At 37.6% G+C, this 19,027-nt stretch overlaps 1 protein-coding gene and 1 long non-coding RNA gene across 18 annotated transcripts in view; one reads left to right on the forward strand and one right to left on the reverse strand.

Moving 5' to 3' along the window:
* acj6 (abnormal chemosensory protein 6) overlaps nucleotides 1-19,027 on the forward strand; it is a 39,455-nt gene that overhangs the window by 3,962 nt on the left and 16,466 nt on the right. For 8 of the 16 annotated variants that reach the window (XM_017068685.4, XM_017068690.4, XM_017068683.4 and 5 more), the window contains 2 exons: nucleotides 5,314-5,370; nucleotides 5,807-5,983. In XM_017068685.4, the coding sequence (XP_016924174.1) occupies nucleotides 5,314-5,370; nucleotides 5,807-5,983 (234 nt within the window). The remainder of the gene's footprint in view (nucleotides 1-5,313; nucleotides 5,371-5,806; nucleotides 5,984-19,027) is intronic. The other 8 variants (XM_065867538.2, XM_065867536.2, XM_065867539.2 and 5 more) reach the window with 1 other exon arrangement.
* On the reverse strand, nucleotides 8,540-12,680 carry LOC108005415 (uncharacterized). 2 transcript variants are annotated; one of them, XR_010654724.2, is made up of 3 exons: nucleotides 12,566-12,668; nucleotides 12,067-12,505; nucleotides 8,540-11,991 (listed from the first exon to the last, which is right to left on the reverse strand). It is a non-coding gene; the product is annotated as an uncharacterized lncRNA (long non-coding RNA). The 2 variants fall into 2 exon arrangements; XR_011604776.1 differs by having other exon boundaries at nucleotides 8,540-12,505; nucleotides 12,566-12,680.

Here is a 19,027-nt window from a genome sequence, read left to right on the forward strand (position 1 = left end):
AAAAGATATAATAAATAGCTTTAAATTAGGTGAAAAAATGTTTATGTGCGTTGAGACCTAAATTACCCAAATACAAGCCCCTGAAAAATATAAATTTAAAAAGTAGGCACTTTAATTTCAATTGAACTTAAAAAACACCAATAAAAACTAAGTGGCAGGACAATTTATGGAAGAAAAGTGTCTGGTATTTTCTTCTTAAGTTGTACTACCCTTTGCTAGGGCATAAAATGTGCATAAAGAAATGAGAAAACAGACTTGGAAATTGGTGGAAAATGTCCAGAGTCAGGTGAAAAAAAAGTTGATTGCCTTGAGAACAGGTGAATGGGAAATCCGGGGTGGAGGGCTACCTTTTTTCCCACCCCGCCGACCGCGGATTTTCCTCTCATTTTCCAACCCCGCCTGCAGGTCCTTAAATTAATCCATCACAAAAGCACTTTAAAGAAAAAAAAAAAAGAGATCGAAAAAAATGGGAAAATCACTTCAAGTGTATTTCTTCTTTAAGAGGCAACAACTACATTTGCTTATCGGATTTATACATGAATCTCCCCTCGCAGCTTTCAGCTGGCCGTTAGCCACTTTTCAGCTTTTTTGGAAGCTGCCAGCGGACCAAGTTGAATGATCAAAGCGGCGGATTTATAGGATTTATATGCTACCCTTGGCTGGGCATTAAGCAGGGAAAAGCAGGACTCAGAAGTGGGAGGGAAATTCGGAGGAAATCCGGGGGAAATCCGGGGGTGGGACACCGCTTTTTGGCTGGTTACAAAAACACTTAACGCCTTGCAGTCCATTAAATGGAAATTTGTCGCCGTTGCCCTGGACCGAAATAAACTCGTTGAAGGCTGCAAAACCGAGCATTGAAAACCAGAAACCAAAAATCGGGGGGGGAAGTGTGATTTCCAGGGGCGGAGGTTTCAACAGGGGCAGTTGTCATTTAACTTGAATTGTTTGGCTGCCGCATTAAATGGACAGCGGCGGCGTTAATTTGATTTAAATATTCATAAACTGCATTAAAACGAAACCAGCTGGAAAACAATTGACAAATTATTGGCAAAACAAAAATAAATGAAAACGAGTGTTGAATATGTATACAAACAGTAGGCAAACGAGTTGAATTGGTGGATTAGCAGCTCAGTTTCAGCTGAATGAAATATTAAATAGGGTAAAAACTATTAGGTAAATCAATGGGTCTTATTTTATTGATATATAAACAAAGTCCTTGAACAACTTATTGGGTCAAAAACAAGCATTTTCCAGGATTATTTTATATTTTTAATGATTTTGTACGCTGAAATGATTTGGAAAAGAAATGTATTTAAAAACATAGTAATCTCTCCTGATTTTACCATTTTTGGGACTCCTAAAAAAGCACACATCCTTTGGAAAACATAGAACTTCTAATGATCATGAGACAATTTAAAATCAATTTTATTTCTGTAAGTATTTTGTTGCGTTTTTAATTTATTTGAATTGTAAGCATTTAAAAATTAACCATTGTTTTGTGTAAAGAATTTTAAAAATAAATTGTTAAGTTATTGGGTACCAGATATAGTTTCGAGGATAACGAGATTAAACTGTATAGCGTCAGGCTTTATGACCATTACTATTCTTTTCTTTGAGAATTTAAAGATATATTACCATAGCTAGCTACATAAACAGTATCTACAGAGATGGTATTAAGTTTCACATAAAATAAAATCATTTCAATATTTTAAGCATCAGTTTAGCCACATAAAATCAATAAAATTCAATTACCGACGAACTCTGGTTAAATTAATTTTATTTATAAAGTTATTTTGTATAATTTTAAGATAGTTGTGACTTCTTAAGAAATGTATTTTTAGTTGTAGTTTGGTTCAAATCGAATATAAGGATTATGTTTTTGCATATAAACCAATGTCTACTTGTAATACTTCTCCAATATTTCCCGCAACTTAAAAGATATCCTGCGAGTTTTAAAGTCTCACATTCACTCGAATTTAATTGCTCCAGTATTCGAGGGTTCGTTTTGCAGCGCAATCGATAAAATTAAGCATTCAGCATTGCGTATCTATTTACACACATCATAAATATTAAATAGCTACAAAAATAAACAAACAAAAAAAATCAAATTATATATATAAGGCACACACATCTACACAGGACTCACACACACACACACAGAGGACGAGACTCACGTGGAGAGAAAAATGACTCAAACAAACAAACAAAGTGCGAGACAGAAAGAGCAGGACGAAAAGGATAAAAAAATAACAGTTCACTTGATTAATTTTTCACACTAATAAAGAATTTATGTGCAAGTGTGAACCTGCACTGCGAACCCCATACATATATGATGTGTGTGTGTGTGTGTGCAGGTCAAGACAGAGTCCTGGCCATCTTCCCTCTCCCTCTCCTGGCTAGGATCCTGGCCTAGGTCGTGGCTAAAAGGAGAGAGGAAAAGAGAGAGAAAGAGAGGTCCTGGCACTGCATAATTTGATGAATGACTGCGCATATTAATTCATAAATTAATTTGCTGCTGCGTTGCGGTGAAACATTTATTGGCCAACAAACTGTTGCGAATTCTGGTCAGGAGTGTTTTCCGGTTTTACTTGGTCCTGCAGTGGATAATATATCATCTAGAATAGAGAACAGTAATGAGGTACTGAAAGAAAGTGGTAAATTTTCAAAATATGATTCGGATAGGAAACATTTTCTGGCTAAAGAAGTTGGGACATTTCCAAAATTTGACAACGACAACGTTATAATACTGGCTTTTAGAGTATTAAACTACTAGCATTTACAAGAAATATAGTTCCTAAGTTCAATATCAATCTTCATATGAATTTAACTACATGGAAAATGTTACCGCAACTTAGATTTCAAAATCTGAAAGTTCACATCGAAGCGAATTTTACTCTGACTTAGCTTTAACTTTAAATCTTAACATTAATATAATATTAAAGCGATGGATGTTTCGAGCAGTAGGATTTTAAAAATCTGATCTCAGACTTTCAGATTTTAAGATGTTGAAATCCATACTGCGGTCACACTTTGAGATCCTAATCAACTTACATTATTAATAAAAAAAAACAGTGGAAACTATATTTAAGCTTAAGACCTATTTTTAAAAAACCTTGAGAAGGACAAAATTAAGATCTAAGTTGAGACGCAAATAAATAAGTTCCTAAGTCCAATACTTTAAAAAGAGCTTTAAGGTCATGGGAAAGTGAATTTGTTATGTTTCAAGTAAGGTTAAAAACCTTTTAAGGTCAAACTGGGATCATCTTTTAGCACATACCTTACAGCTATGGTCGTTGTTACTTAGAGATCTCTTTTTTGAACTCCGTTTTGGTTCCTTGTGTTTCGTTTTCGACCCAGAAGTTGGATCCTGTTTTTGGGAGCACGCATAAACGTGGCCATTAAGGCAACTGTCGCACCGGTAACATGGCCAAACCGACCCCCTTTGGGCCCCAACTTGCAGGTGCAAACAAACTGTCGTTGTCAGAGTATTTGCACACCCACGCCCACCAAGGGCCACGCCCCCTGTCAAAGACGCCCCCTTCGACCACGTTTAAGCGACAATGAGTGGTCGGCCATGGTCGAATGGTTGGATGGTTGGATGGTCGAGAATGGTCGAGTCGAATGGGCCAAGACGTCATTAAGAATGCACAACATTTTGATTTCTACAATGGCCGTCCCGTCGCCCGGTTATTGCGGTCCTTCCATTGCAAAGGACAAAAAGAGACAGAACGCAGCAGAGTGAGGGAGATGGGCAACAGAGGGGTATGGAGCTCTACACAGAGATACCAGTATTTAAATATTTGTATAAAAACCGACTTTTTATAACCCAAAAATTTGATACATTTTATTCAAAATTTTACCTTTAAGTTACTGAATTCATAGTATTAAATCTTCTAATTTTTCTACAGAACATATTACCTTCTACATATAAAATAAGTGATGCGTATCGCTTAAGATTTCATTTTTATCTTAAATTCCTTCATTCAAGTTTTCGGTCCTTAAATGTTAGCTTGGGGCTCTATTACAAACATGTAATAATTTCAATATCAGCATGATATATACAATTTTGGTTTATACATATATTTCAACACATTCTTAAAGTGAGAAACAAATTAGTAAAGGTGAATGGCAATAGATCCATTTAGAAATAAAGTGAAGTTCATTTAGACATCCACCATAAGGATTTTAATAGTCATGTTGTTATAAACATTCATCATTGCCGATACTTGAGCAGAATTATATATTTTGTGTCTCAATTTTATAATAATCATATATAAAAGAAGCCCCAAAACCTTGAATATATATGCGGCAGGTTTTTAACTAATTACACCGAAAGTTCCTATGATAGATATATAAAATAAACATCTGAATTGAAAGTTCTAAAATTTTTAAAATAGCTATACCCTAGATAATGTAATCCATAACATAAATTGTTCTGCTTGTCCCCATGGCAGCTAAATGATTTAGATGTCCGATTAAAATCAATTTCTTTCGAAGTTATATTTTGTTTTCCAATCCTTCCTATGAGAGTTATAGGATATAGTTGTCCGATCTGCTCCGACTTACATAGATTAGATCGACTAGACTAGAAGAATATATATTTTTATGAAATCATAATACCATAATGCAAGGGCATACAAAAGTATGCCAAAATATCCGTGCCCAATTTTTTTTTATTTAAATGAGATCTGTTTGGCTTAAAGCCCCTTGATTTTCTCAGTGCACCTGCTGGGCCTTCGAATTACGCCTTTCGCCTGAAAATGGGCCGCAAAACGTGAGCGATGCCGATGCCGATGTCTTTTGGCCATGTGGGCTCCGTCTCATTCACACTTAACCCCCTTCTTTTCGTCTTTCGTTTTCGTCGTGCGGCGTTTTGAAGTTTTGTGCGCATCTAAATAATTGATTAACTGAAAAATTCGTGCAAGTTTCGTATACACAAGGAGTTTTCAGCGTCCACATACATATATATGTATATATATAAATTTATATGTATGTCTATATATAAAATATAAAATCGATAAGACTGGAATAATAAAGACGACGACGAGGACGGCGACGACATGAAGATGAACAAGCGGGCACGGGAGCCGAAAAACTTTTGATATTATTTATTTAAAAACCAGCTAGTGGAGTCGTGGGAAGTAGAAAGTGGGGTGCCCGACTAAAAAATCAATACGAACCGAGCTGGTTAAAGGCTTTAAGGTTCTTTCTTTAACTCCAAAATACAAATAAAACAAAAAAAAAATTAAAATAATTGCTGCACTGGCACTTCAATCTATACACATACTATCGATGTTTGTTCCGTCTTTTCAGAGTCGTTTGTTAGAAGATGCTTCCCTATTATGCAATTCGTGGTCAGCACGTCAGAATGTAAGTTTAAAATAACACTCAACAAAAAAAAACAAAAAACAAACCAGTAAACCATGTTTGTTTTGACTTGATTGATTTTCCTTTTCTGAAATTCGTTTTTTGATACGTATGCATTTGGTATTTGATCTCTCTCGCCGAAGCCGACCTATATATATATATCTCAGTATATCTATAAGTATGCCAACGTGTATCTGCCATCGAAACTTTGCCTTTGTTTAATCGAAAATTGCGAATTGGATTTGGGTGATTTGATCTCTATGTTCCCTATTGTTTCTTGCCTGCGGATTATATATGTATACCCCTGCATCCCGTACTCCCCTGTAACCCAAAGCCCATACCTCGTACCCCTACATATCCAAATTTTGAGTCCTAAGTCTCCCCCGTATGATATCCGGCCTACTGACCATCCCGATCTCCGCTCTTCTATCCTCTGCAGGGTGATATCTTCGCGGGCATCAACGATGGGATCCTCAGCAGAGCGGAGGCCCTGGCCGCCGTCGACATCCAGAAGCATCAAGCCCAGCATGTACATAGCCAAATGCCCTCCCAAATCAAGCACGACGTCATGTACCACCATCACTCCATGAGTGGGCCCCCGCAACGTCCACTGCAGGTGAGTCCGAGTCTTAAGTTACCTTTCAGTTCGGGGGGATTATCAAAGTGTATCACAACATTATCAACCACAATCCCTTTAAATAATCCCTACTTTCTTCAGACCTATACAAAACCAATCTCTTTTAACCAGCGGTCGGCAGCTTCTCGTTTTCAGCCGCCACACAAACAGTGTACAAGAGCAGTCGGCACACATAAGCTATCCCATGAAAATTATTTACACTAATGAAAGACAGAATATCATCGCCGACCGCTGCTTTAATTAAACCCTGCTTTCTTAAGACCTGAAATAATATTTCACCGTTATTACTTTTGAATATCTTAGGGTGTTTTCTTATAAAAAATCCGAAAGTAAGAAATCTTGACTTTTAAGTGATTAATGGGTATTATCTATTGAAATTCGTGCAGGACTTTGATGATTTAGAACCCTAAAATAGGATCAGGTTTTTATAACATTATCTTACAATTGTTTTACTCTTTAACTAATATTTTTGCCTAAAACTTTGTATTAGAAATTTTGGTTAAAGGGTCCAATAAACATTGTATAAAATATGACCTGCTTTTTGTAGAATTTTAAGTCTGGTGAATTGGGCTACAGACGTCCAAAACTGTTCTTTCATTTAGAAAAATTGTCGTGGTATAATTAATAAAAAAAAATGTTAAAAATATTGTTAGAATGTTGTTAATCTACTTAACTGATCGATATACTCAACACTAAAGCCCTTTAAAACGTATTTCCATACCAAATACCTCTCAGACCCTTCGTCTTGGGCACCCGTCTGTATGGAACCCATAATGTGGCCGTCATTTCAAATCCTTAACGTCTCGACTTGACTTATTGGGACAGCTGAGACGAAACCAAAGCAAATATGGATCCAAACAACTTCAGGAAGTGGAAATCCAACGGTTGATTGAACCCAGTCGGCACGCCCCCTTTTGCGGTTGCCCCTTTTGAGTGTGTATTGGTTGGATTTGGATGGGGGTATTAGCCATCGACTAGAATGCTGCAAATTATGAAAGTCACTCCCTGATGAAGCGGGTTATAAATGGGGGAACGGAATCGGAATCGGAAACGGGAAACGGGAAGGGGAAACGGAACTGTCGCATTGGGACAGCCGAGAACTCCAATTTCCGTTTTCGATGGTCACACGCATGTCTACCTATAGATATATACCTATACATGTATATATTTATGTGTGTGTGCGGTTAATTTGAAATGTTTCTTTAATAAAATTAAAATTGTGACGTGTAAGCCTTCTGGGATTGTGCCACGTGACGGTCGTTTGCCAGGTAAGCACATCATGATTCGTGTCGTTAATTGTATTGTACTTCAACTCGAACTGGGCGTTCCAAAGAACTTTCGAAAAAGGGGGTTAGGGGCCCAAGTGGTGGTTGCTGCTGCTCTATTAGAAGTTGATTGTAATCAAATTACACAAGCAACCTGTTTTTTTTCTGTCGTTGTCCCGTTTTCAGAGCCTCCAGCTAGTTGTATAGTTGCTCTAGCTGGTGTTGCTGCGGTGCTCATGTTGCTCCCGTGCTCATGTTGCTCATGTTGCTCGTGTTGCTGTTGCTGTTGCCACTTGTTTTCGGCACAATCGAGCATGACGAAAGTGCGCCCTGTCCACGCGCCGTCCGCGGTGGTTGATGTGGTTGTGACCCCCACCTCTGCCGCCTTCAATCCTCCGTAGGCAAAATAATCCACCCAACCTCCACCCAATTCCGGGAGTCCCTCCTGGCACTTGGCACATGCCACATGGCATATAGCATAGAGCACATAACCCATAACCCATAACCATTCCCAATTGCCAGCGCGTGCTGTCCTTAATTTTCGGCAAACACACTCGGCGCACTCGAGAGTTTCGATTTCGGTCTCAGGTGCCGGCCAACTCTATCAATCACCCACACTCCCCAGTCCTCAGACACCCCTTAGATATATCAGTCCCATTCCTGGGCCCATTCCCATTCCCATTCCCATTCCCTTACACGATCTCCGATTCGATTGTTAACAAATTGGCTTTTCCGGGAAGAGGGTTCCCATCGAGAACTTATTAATAAAGACAAGAAATCAAAGAGCTCTGCGTTCTTGAAAGTCTCAAATAACAATCGCAACAGTTACTGATTGGAGGAGAGCAAATGTAGTCTTTAGAAAAGTAAACTTTTAAGGAATTCAATAAAATAAAAGAGTCACATAATTTTTGAGCTTGCTACAAGATTATTTTTAAGAAAATTTTCATATGCATGCTATGAATAAGTCAGTTTGTGTTGACCAATACAAAATGTAAAAAAAAATCAAAATCCCTATTAAATATTTCCTTAACCGCATTATAAGGTCTTAGTATTATTATTTTAGGACCTAGGGCACCGCCTGTACCTGTCCAGAACCAAAGATAGACCTAACCCTTCGATGGGACACTTGACACATTTTGTCAACCGCAAAAAAAGTTGGGCAGCCATAAGTCCTCAGTCCCACATCAAATATTGAGACCCCAAAATCTGGACAATGTGGGAATAGCCTAGTACGAAACAGCTGGGCCTCGAATATATGCAAACCACAAGATTGGCCACACGGAAAACAATTTATTTTTTAAAGGCGAAACTCGCGAGCCCAGCGAGCCTTGTCACTAAACCACTTATCCAATTCTTCTTCAACTTTGCAATATTTCTCATTGATAGCTTTCATATTACGGCGCATCCCCTCCAATTCACGCAATGTCCTATCGGTGTCCCGCTGGCGAAGATAGGCTCTGGCTTTATAACATTTCAAAAACTCATCTGATTCTTCAGGCGACATATCTATGTTCCCGACATCAGAATAGTCGTAAGAATCTAAATGAGACCGCATCTTAGCCTCATCTTCTGGATTGATTATACCCGTCGCATTAAATATATCCCAAATTTCGCTTACATCCCGGTCTCGTTGAGCTTCTTGATTAGGTTTATTTACTGTGTTGGAAATGGCAACCTCTTGAGACTGGGTTATATCCTCTGGCTTGCTATGCGGAAGAATATTTGGTATAGCCAGTTGCTTTAAAATGACCTCTTGGTTTAACACAGCTTCTGATTTAATTTTATTTTCTGGCTTGAGGAAATCAGTCTCTTGGCTTGGTTCAGTTTTTCGCTTACATTTATTTTGTGGCTTGGAGATAACATCTTTAGACTGCATTATAACCTTTGGTTTTCTTAGTGACAGGACCTCTGGTATAAGCCGTGGTTTAAAAATCATGTCTTCATTCAATTTAGCTTCTAATTTAATCTTATTATCTGCCCTAACGAAATCAGTCCGTCTGCTTGACTCAGCTAATAGTTTAAATGGATTCTTTGACTTAGGAATAAAAACCTCTTTAGCCTGCGTTATAACCTCTGGTTTGTTAAGCGAGAGAAGATGTGGTATTAGCCGTGTTGTAAAAATTACCTCTTGGTTCAATTCAGCTTCTGATGTAGTTTTATTTTCTGGCATGAGGATATCAATCTTTTGGCATGGTTCAGCTCTTAGTTTAAATTTATTCTTTTTCTTAGAGAAAACATCCTCATTAGACTTCTTTATAACCTCTGGCTTGGTAAGCGAGAAATTATCTGGTTTAAACCGTCGTTTAAAAAATACTTCTTCATTTAATTTAGCTTTTAAATTAATATTCTTTTCTGCCCTGCGAATATCAGTGTTTAGGCTAGGTTCAGCGTTTAGTTTAAATTTATTCTCTGGCTTAGAGAAAACAGCATCGTGAGACTGCATTATAACCTCTGGTTTGGTAAGCGAAAGGACATCTGGTATGAACCGTGGCTTAAAAAATAATTCTTTATTCCATTTAGCTTCCAAATTAAACTTATTTTCTGTCATTAGGATATCAGTCTCATGGCTTGGTTCAGCATTTAGTTTAAATTTATCTTTCTTAGAGATAACAACCCCTCTAGACTGCATTATATCCTCTGGTTTGGTAAGTGAGAAAACATCTGGTACAAGCCGTGGCTTAAAAAATACTTCTTCATTCAATTTAGCTTCTAATTTAACCTTATTATCTGCCTTTAGGATATCAATCTCCTGACTTGGTTCAGCTTTTAGCTTAAATGTTTTCTCAGACTTAGGGTTTACCCCTTTAGACTGCATTATAACCTCAGGTTTTCTTAGCGGTGTAAAACTAACCTCTTCGTTTAATTTAGCTTCAAATTTAGTATTATTCTCTGCCCTCAGGATATCAGTCTCTTGGCTTGGTTCAGCATTTAGTTTAAATTTATCTTTCTTAGAGATAAGAACCCCTCTAGACTGAATTATATCCTCTGGTTTGTTAAATTTAGTAAATTTAGCTTCTAATTTCGTCTTATTCTCTGCCTTTAGGATATCAATCTTCGGACTTGGTTCAGCTTTTAGCTTAAATGTTTTCTCAGACTTAGGGTTTACCCCTTTAGACTGCATTATAACCTCAGGTTTTCTTAGCGGTGTACAACTAACTTCTTCGTTTAGTTTAGCTTCTAATTTAGTATTATCCTCTGCCCTCAGGATATCAGTCTCTTGGCTTGGTTCAGCTTTTTGTTTAAATATATTATCTAGTTTAGAGATAACCTCATTAGACTGCATTGTAACCATTGGTTTTCTTAGCGAAAGAACATCTGGTATACCCTGTGGTTTAAGAATTACTTCTTTCTTCAATTTACCTTCTGATTTTATCTTATTTTCTGCCTTCCATTGAATTGGTTCAGCTCCTTGTTCAGATTCATTGCCTGTCTTAAAGATAACCTCGTTAGACTGCATTATAACCTCTGGTTTGGTAAGCGAAAGAACATCTGGTATGAACCGTGGCTTAAAAAATACTTCTTTATTCCATTTAGCTTCCAAATTAAACTTATCCTCTGCCTTTAGGATATCAGTCTCATGGCTTGGTTCAGCATTTAGTTTAAATTTATCTTTGTTAGAGATAACAACCCCTCTAGACTGCATTATATCCTCTGGTTTGGTAAGTGAGAGAACATCTGATACAAGCCGTGGTTTAAAAAATACTTCTTCGTTTAATTTAGCTTTTAATTTAACCTTATTATCTGCCTTTAGGATATCAATCTCCTGACTTGGTTCAGCTTTTAGCTTAAATGTTTTCTCAGACTTAGGGTTTACCCCTTTAGACTGCATTATAACCTCAGGTTTTCTTAGCGGTGTAAAACTAACCTCTTCGTTTAGTTTAGCTTCTAATTTAGTATTATTCTCTGCCCTCAGGATATCAGTCTCTTGGCTTGGTTCAGCTTTTTGTTGAAATATATTCTCTAGTTTAGAGATAACCTCTTTAGACTGTGTTATAACCTTTGGTTTTCTTGGCGAAAGAGCATCTGGTATAGCCTGTGGTTTAAAAATTACCTCTTGATTTAATTTACCTTCTGATTTTATCTTATTTTCTGCCTTCCATTGAATTGGTTCAGCTCTTTGTTCAGATTCATTGCCTGTCTTAAAGATAACCTCTTTAGACTGCATTATAACCTCTGGTTTGCTTGGTATAGCCTGGGGATAAAAATTCATCTCTTGGTTCGGCTCAGCTTCTGGTTTAGGAATATTAGCTTTGGCAGTCTGCCTTATAACTTCTGGTATAGCAGCTGCTCTAGATTCATTTTCTGCTTTAGAGATAGCCAAGTCTTGAGACTGCATTTTAACCTTTGTTTCGCAAAACGGTATAAAATTTGATATAGGATGGAGTTTAATGTCCATGTCTTGGTTTGGTACCACTCTAGGCTCAGGCGTTAAAATACCAGCCCCACCAGTCTGTCTTATAATCTCTGGTTCAGTAGCTGGTTTAGGTTTATTCTCTGTCATAGTAATAGTAGCAGTCACTCTTCTAACCTGTAAAGTAGCCTGAAGTCGAAGCATAATCTTTGGGATTGGTTTAGCTTCTCCTTCAACTCTATTTCCTTGCATTTGAATAACAACGTGACTGGTCTGCTTTACAACCCTTGTTTTGGTATGCAATATAACCCTAGATTTGGTTGGAGGTATAACATTTGGTTTTGTCTGCGACTTAACCTCAGGATTGGCCACTGGAAAAAACTCTCGGTTAGCTGGTGGTATAACTCTGGAATAATCCAACGGTTTTTGCCCTGGTTCTGACTTACGGAACGGACCTTCTTTAACTTCTGGCTTGGACAGCGACTTAACCTCCGGTCTAATCTTCATAATAACCTCAGGTTTTATCTGTGGCATTACCTCTGGTTTAACCTCTTGTTTTGATGTTATCGTTGCTTCGTTCTTGATCTCTGGTGGTGGTACTATCTCTTGGTTTTCTGTAACCACCAGATTCGCCTTTCGCTTTGGTTTCGGGGGTACCTCCGGTTTAACTTTAATTGGTTTTCCGTTTGCCTCATTTTTTGTTAGGTTGTCCGCTCCTTCCGCCTGCATATTCACCAGCGATTTCTTATCGAATGTGCAAAATGTACGACGGACCTCACATTTTCCCAGTTTTGGCCAAGAATGGCGTTTTCGGATACAAAGAACTCGATTTGAATGCATTCTTCTCTGTTGGCCGAAAGAACATTTAATTTTGCGTCCTTAGAACTGGTAAAATATTTGACTTTAGTTTTTTACTGATATTTTTTTTTAATTTTTAAATATTACCTTATACCGAGTACGTTCGATTTCTATGAATGTTGACTGGGAACTGACGAAAGGGAGTGATATAGCTTGAAATGTTTTTCAAAGGCATATAGATTAGAAAATCATGATGACCTGATTGCTTGGTAAAGCCTTTTAAAATATAAGTTAAGACATATAAATGATTTCCTTGTTCCAAAGTTTAAGCATATCAATGCATTATTAATATTTTGGCCAAACCAACAGAGTTCTACTTGTCCTTAAAGGTGAAATTCTGTCAGTTGGAGTTGGCGAACTTCTGCTAATTGTGGCTCAACTTTGGGAAGCTACTTAAGGTAGTGCTGCTACCTATGTTTGTACCATCTTAACTCATTCCCAAACCCCTTAGTCCGGAACTCTCAGCCCCCGAGGAGAAACTTTGGGAATGGAGAGAGTTGGTGGACTGTCAGAAAGTCCTGGTAACATGTGTCATAATCGTTATGCCAGAAGACAGAAGGCCCCCAGCGCTATTTCCCGGCCACAGCAAACATTACAAAACTCATTAAATTAAACTAATTTACGAGCCGGCAACCAGCAGCCCCAATCCAACTGGTTTCGCTACTGGTTTTTGGTTTTGCTAGCATATGAAAAGCCAATTATGTGGAGAGGCAATCGCAATAAAAACGAGGCGGCGGCAAAAGGGTAAACAAGAGTAAATATAATGCTAATTAAAATAATCATATCCATCATAAAACTCACTGCTCAAAAAAGGGGGAGGGTTTTCAGAGGTTTCCGACGATTCCGAGGACCAGGGATAAGTATTGTTGTCAGGTTGTCAGAACATTTGTAACAATTACGGCAGCGGCAAAATATCCATTATCAATTTCAGGCCCAACTGTGCCAAATCAACGGGGGATATGTTTCTTTTCCGGTTTTGGGTTTTCGAGATGAGCTGGCCACTTTGCAGGCATTTATCACGGATTTTTCCGGTCCGAACTTATGCTCCGATCTGGTTATTCTATATTTTCCGGCCGCGCAACCCTCGCTCACTTAATTCAATTTAAATTACACTTACATATTTCCGGCCGGGGCAAGGGTACATACAAACTCACATATCCTGTCCATTAGTATTCGCAACATATGGCTCAATTTCCCTCGAATCGTACCGCTTTCCAGGCACGCACCGCCCAAAGGGATAAGGAATACATACCGACCGGGATTCGGGGGTTCTCTGAGGTCTGAAAACTGAAGTCCCTGTTCCTGTTCTTGCAGTATAACCACAAGTGGTTTATCATACTGAAATTCATTTAGTGCACCTGTTTGATTTTTCCTATCCCGCCCTATACTTTTTCGTCCTGCGGTCGGCATATTGTTCTGTAAATATCGTTAACTCACCATTGCCACTCCACACGCAAGCCAAACTCCACTTCCACATCCACTTCCGGTTCCTTTAACTATTTTGCTTTCCTCGTTGGCCCAGCGGCGACAGGCGACAACAGCAAATATTTGTCTTTTGTTCACATTAGAAACAACTTACCGCTAACTAGGGTGGCCTCGTCCAGGGTGGACCTTCGGGGGATCCGCGTTGAAACCCAAAAAAAAATAATATTATGAGTGTTGATGAAATGTCTGTTTATTATAATGATTCCAATTTCCTTAACGAAAATAAATTAGAAGTAATGATAAGGAAAGATCATTAATAGAACTTTTCAAAATTAATAGTTTATATGTTGTATCTAAAGATTATTTTAATGTCATTGTATTTTTACAATAATTTATCTATTAATTTGGTCAAATGTATATTTTTTTACTATTTCAAAACATATAAAAACTAAGTGTTAAATCCCACAAAATCATTAATAAGCAGAAATCATTTGTAAAACACAAAGCACATATCATAAAATATGTAAGGTTTTCAGGCTATTAAAAACCCCATACTTGAACGCATTTACTAACTTAACTGCAATTTTCTCAAAGTCGCTTTACAAACTCGAATTGCAAATCAAACAAAAGTCGTTTAACTGTAGTTTACCGAGCAATGAACTCTAATTTGGCTTTTTTTACCTGGGAATGCTGAAAAGGCAATCAAAAAATGCATTAGACAAACAACAGACGCCATTTTTCTACACCCCAGAAAATCGCCCAAATTGTCCAATTATCGATTATTGCATTGTTTATGGTCTGGCCATCAGAAGCCATGTCTGGTTATCGATTACGCTGTCATTTATCGCCGGCTTGATTGACTTAATTAAATGTGTAACCATATTTAATGTTGACCAACTGGGAGCCACAAAAAGCGTAGCCACAACAAACTCATCAAATATAGAGGAAATTATGATTATTAATGCATTAACTTTATTTAGTGGCCGGTCGGTGTTTTTGCTTAGGTGAAAGTTCAATGTCTGTCTGTGAGGCGAGCATGTTTTTCATTTATTTATTTTATTATTTGCGCTGTGCAGAAAGCTTTGTGTCATCCAGTGACAATTTACCGACCCCCAATCCACTTTCCCCCACGATGTTTCCCTTATTTATTTATTTAGTTTCCTTTTCTTCATCAATTATTTAGGACCTGTATGTGTTCGTCTTTTTTATGGCCAAGACAATTGAAGACACAGGGCGTTCAGGGATAGGAAAAGGGAGAAAGGTAGAAAAGGCAAAGGAAAAAGAAAACGGGAAGAGAAAAAAGGAAAAAGGACACGGACATCGCTCATACGCCAGGTGGCACTGCGTCGTCTTTGTAGTTAATAGTCCCACACAATTACTCGCAACTTCGACTGCAAACTGCACTTTCTCCCTGCACTTTCATCCATTTTTAATGGCCCGATTCGGGAGAAACCGCTTTTAGCCCTAATCGACTGATTGGCCAAATTGCAGATTACAATCGGCTCAGAGTTTGTTTCAGAGTAAATGAAAAAAGAAACGAAAAGAGTTCGGAGTTCAAACAATCGGAATTGCATTTCCACTGTCATCCAGATAATCGCTGTAATTTACAGAGCTTTCCACAAACTTAAGTGATTTTAAACCACACAATGGGGTGTCCAAAAGTATGCTACATTTGTGATTAAATTAGGTAATACCTTTAAAAATGTATCAGTTTGCTTATATTATATTCGTTTTACATATAAACATATAATAAATGAAGCGGTATTATGTGTCTGATTTGAAATTACTTGATTTAAAGATTATGAAAATCATACCACTGATTTACCATTTTTATCTCAACGAATAAAATAGTGAAATCTATAAAAAATTATAGTCCGTTAAATGTCTGTCTTAAAAATTCTGAACACTTGGTAAAAATTTTAGTTTTATGAAATAAGTAAAACGAAAGATTTTAATATTTTGTAAATCATGTTGAATATTTTATTTTTATTATCTAAATAGCTATGTTTATAACATAAAAAATTTTAAGAACTTATTCTCAACAGAAAAATCCAATTAAGACCTATAAGTTCAAATTAAAAATCAAAAAGTAGATAATCATGTTTGCTAGATGGTCTCTGCACTGCAGCATTTTTTATGGTAAAAAAATATCTTTTTTTAGCGAGAGTCCCACAAGTTGTAGCCACCATCTGTCCACACTTGCACCTTGATAAATCGGATCTAACTAAGTTGAACCATACCCCAATGCTTTGCGCATCCCAAAAAAAAAGGGTTGTGACAGTTAACAGGTTAACCTGCTTAAAATGCACATCAACGCATCACTTGACCCACAATCCCCGCACTTCCACCCCTCCGATTATCCCGGTAATATATGGCATATGTAGATGCCAAAGAGACCGGGACCAAAATTCACAATTATCAGTTACAACCGTGACGAGGGATGGTCGGTCTCGCCAAATATGTTTCCTTTTTTTTTGTAGTACTCTTGCCGTTTTTCAATAAGACTGTTATTTACTTACACCGAAGTGAGCATCAAATTGATCGTATTAATGGCCATAACTAGTTTATCCCGCCCATCTTATCAGGGGCGGATTATACACGCAGATTTCCATTACAGAACAATGGCAGTGGGGTGGATATTCGCCGGGTGGGGCGGGGTTATCTATCAGTCGAACGAAACATTAATGCAATTTCAATGAACCTTGCTACGGTCAAAACAACGAGCAAATCCGAGAACACTCTTTTTCGATTTGCGGCTCCCGGGGAGGGGGTATGGATAAAATAAAAAAGGAAAGGATACCCACCCACCAGGGAACGGCAACCACCATGATGCCCTTCCATTCCATTCCATTCCACCTGCCCGGCTGTTTGATCCGCTTGTTTTTATGCCCATGCCCGGCACACAATTTGTTTTAGCCGGGAAAAAAGGGGGCGGGGGCTCGGAGTCCCCCTTGTTCCTGATCCCTGATCCCGGGAACCCAGGCATCTCCCACAGGAATTCCCAGGCAATATAACTGAAAGCAAAAATGAAGATAACAGTCAGCACGGCAAGTGCAAATCCACCCGTCCATTTAACAACTTGTGCCACCCTCCCACTCGTAACCCCTCCTCCCCTCCGCCCCTGGATGTCCTTCTGGCCCTCCCCCTTTTTGGGCTAAACCAACTAACTGCCTTTTTACTCGGCGCGTCTGAGGGCGATTGGCGTGGCCCTGTTTGATGCTTGTAAAGACCACTTTACCCGCTATAATAAAAATAAATCATAATATTTCCCTTGCCCCCCGTGACCCCTCCCCAGCCGCTCGTGCGAACGCCCCTGGGCACAGTGGGCTGCATATGTGATTTTTCGGGCTTTAATTGAGATTCTGTGGGGATTGAGACTTAAAGCGTGCCGGCTTTTCTACCTTATACATTTTTAAGTTTCCATGAGCCTTGCACTCTTATTTGCTTCTTCACTTATTCAATTTAAACTGTTTTCAATGCAGCGATGTTATAAAATTTACTGTAAATAGTTTTCATTTCAATTTTTAATTTAAGCTTATTATTTTAAAGTAACAAATAATTTAAGTAAGATTTAAACTGCAATATGTACAAAAAAATATAAGTGTTTTGTAAGAACTGTTTAATAAATATTCATTTTCCGTACCAATATATCATCTAACCAACATTAAAAATTAAACTAAATTGAACTTGAAGGAATATATAGTTTAACTAAAATTAAAGTTGTAATAAAAAAATAAAAATAAATTTAAGTGTTTTATTAAGAAATATTTACATTCAATTTGAAATATATTGTTAAGGAGCATTATATCATTTAACTATGTTATAAACGTAACTTAAGTCGAGGGAAATGTTAAAAAAAACTTTTTCTCTTTTAATATACTTAAATTGAAATGTATTTAAAATATCTAGGTTTGGAGAGTAGTGTTTTCTTTGATTTCATTTTATAATAATAACTAAATTTATTATTTTCAATCTACATAATTTAAATAAACCATCGTTTTCAATAGATGGTTATTTACATATTGCTTGGACTCAAAAGTGTAAAAAAAGTTTTTAAAAAAGGAGATATTAGCAGAGGGAAGAGTGTTAAGAAAATACTTTTAGTACTTAGGTTTGATTAGAGCTTTAGAATATTTTCTGGATCATTTTTTCCACAAAATCCCACCCACGGTGCCATTGTCTCTCTTACCTTGCTGCCACCAGTAAATTCTGGATGCTGGCTGCGTACGCTTCCCCGGATCTTGTAGCTCTCGCCGTTATCCCGGAGGTTGTAACCCCGGATAATGTACTTAATGCATCTACATATTAATGTCGCACCGCCAAAAAAAGGAGAAGGTGAGGGAAAGTGCAGGCGAAAGCGAGGAAAAAACAGGGGAGAAGTACGGTGAACTGAGGGGAGGTGAGGCGCGGTGAAACCTGTGCAACCCCCGACTCCCTTGAGTTCGCTACTTTGTATGTAATTTCTATTACCAACCCCCCACCGACCTCCCCCCAACCCCATGGGCGTACGTGGAATCCCCCGTGTCCTTGTTTTCAGCGTGTGTGTATGTGTGTGCAGCGTCTCGTTGTGCTTTTGGTTGTTGTTTTTATTGCACAGACTTGCGACGCAGCGTGTGATTGCCACTTTCCCTCTGCACTCGAAAAAAATTAGACCATCTTCAGCTGAAATTAAGAATATAATTTTTGATCTACTTCCTTAAACATCTTTAAATTTTTTATTTAATAGGAAAGCTTGGGAAAATAAGGCTAGGTCTCTAAACTATAGCACAAAATTTTATAACCATCATAATGTTTCAATATTCATAAGAGCCTGTTCTTAATTTAAGAGAACGTCTATATTAATAATAAATTCTTGATAATTAGTACTGCTAAAATAAATAAAAAAAGAAAATAATGAAACGCTAAAAAAAATTCCTAATTGAATCAACGAGATACAAATGGTATAAAACCAACAAAAATCATATCAAATTGTTTAAGACCTTAAAAAAAAATTTTTCTTTAAAGTAGAGAGTAAAGTAGACAGATATACATTTTTATTTTTAGGGTTTTAGTATTTATAAGATTTATAAGATACCAAAAATGTGGATTTTACAAGACAACTACTTTTTTTAATTCTTGGATATA

The sequence above is a fragment of the Drosophila suzukii genome, chromosome X, assembly GCF_043229965.1.
Source record: "Drosophila suzukii chromosome X, CBGP_Dsuzu_IsoJpt1.0, whole genome shotgun sequence".
In the NCBI taxonomy this organism is placed as follows: domain Eukaryota; kingdom Metazoa; phylum Arthropoda; class Insecta; order Diptera; family Drosophilidae; genus Drosophila; species Drosophila suzukii.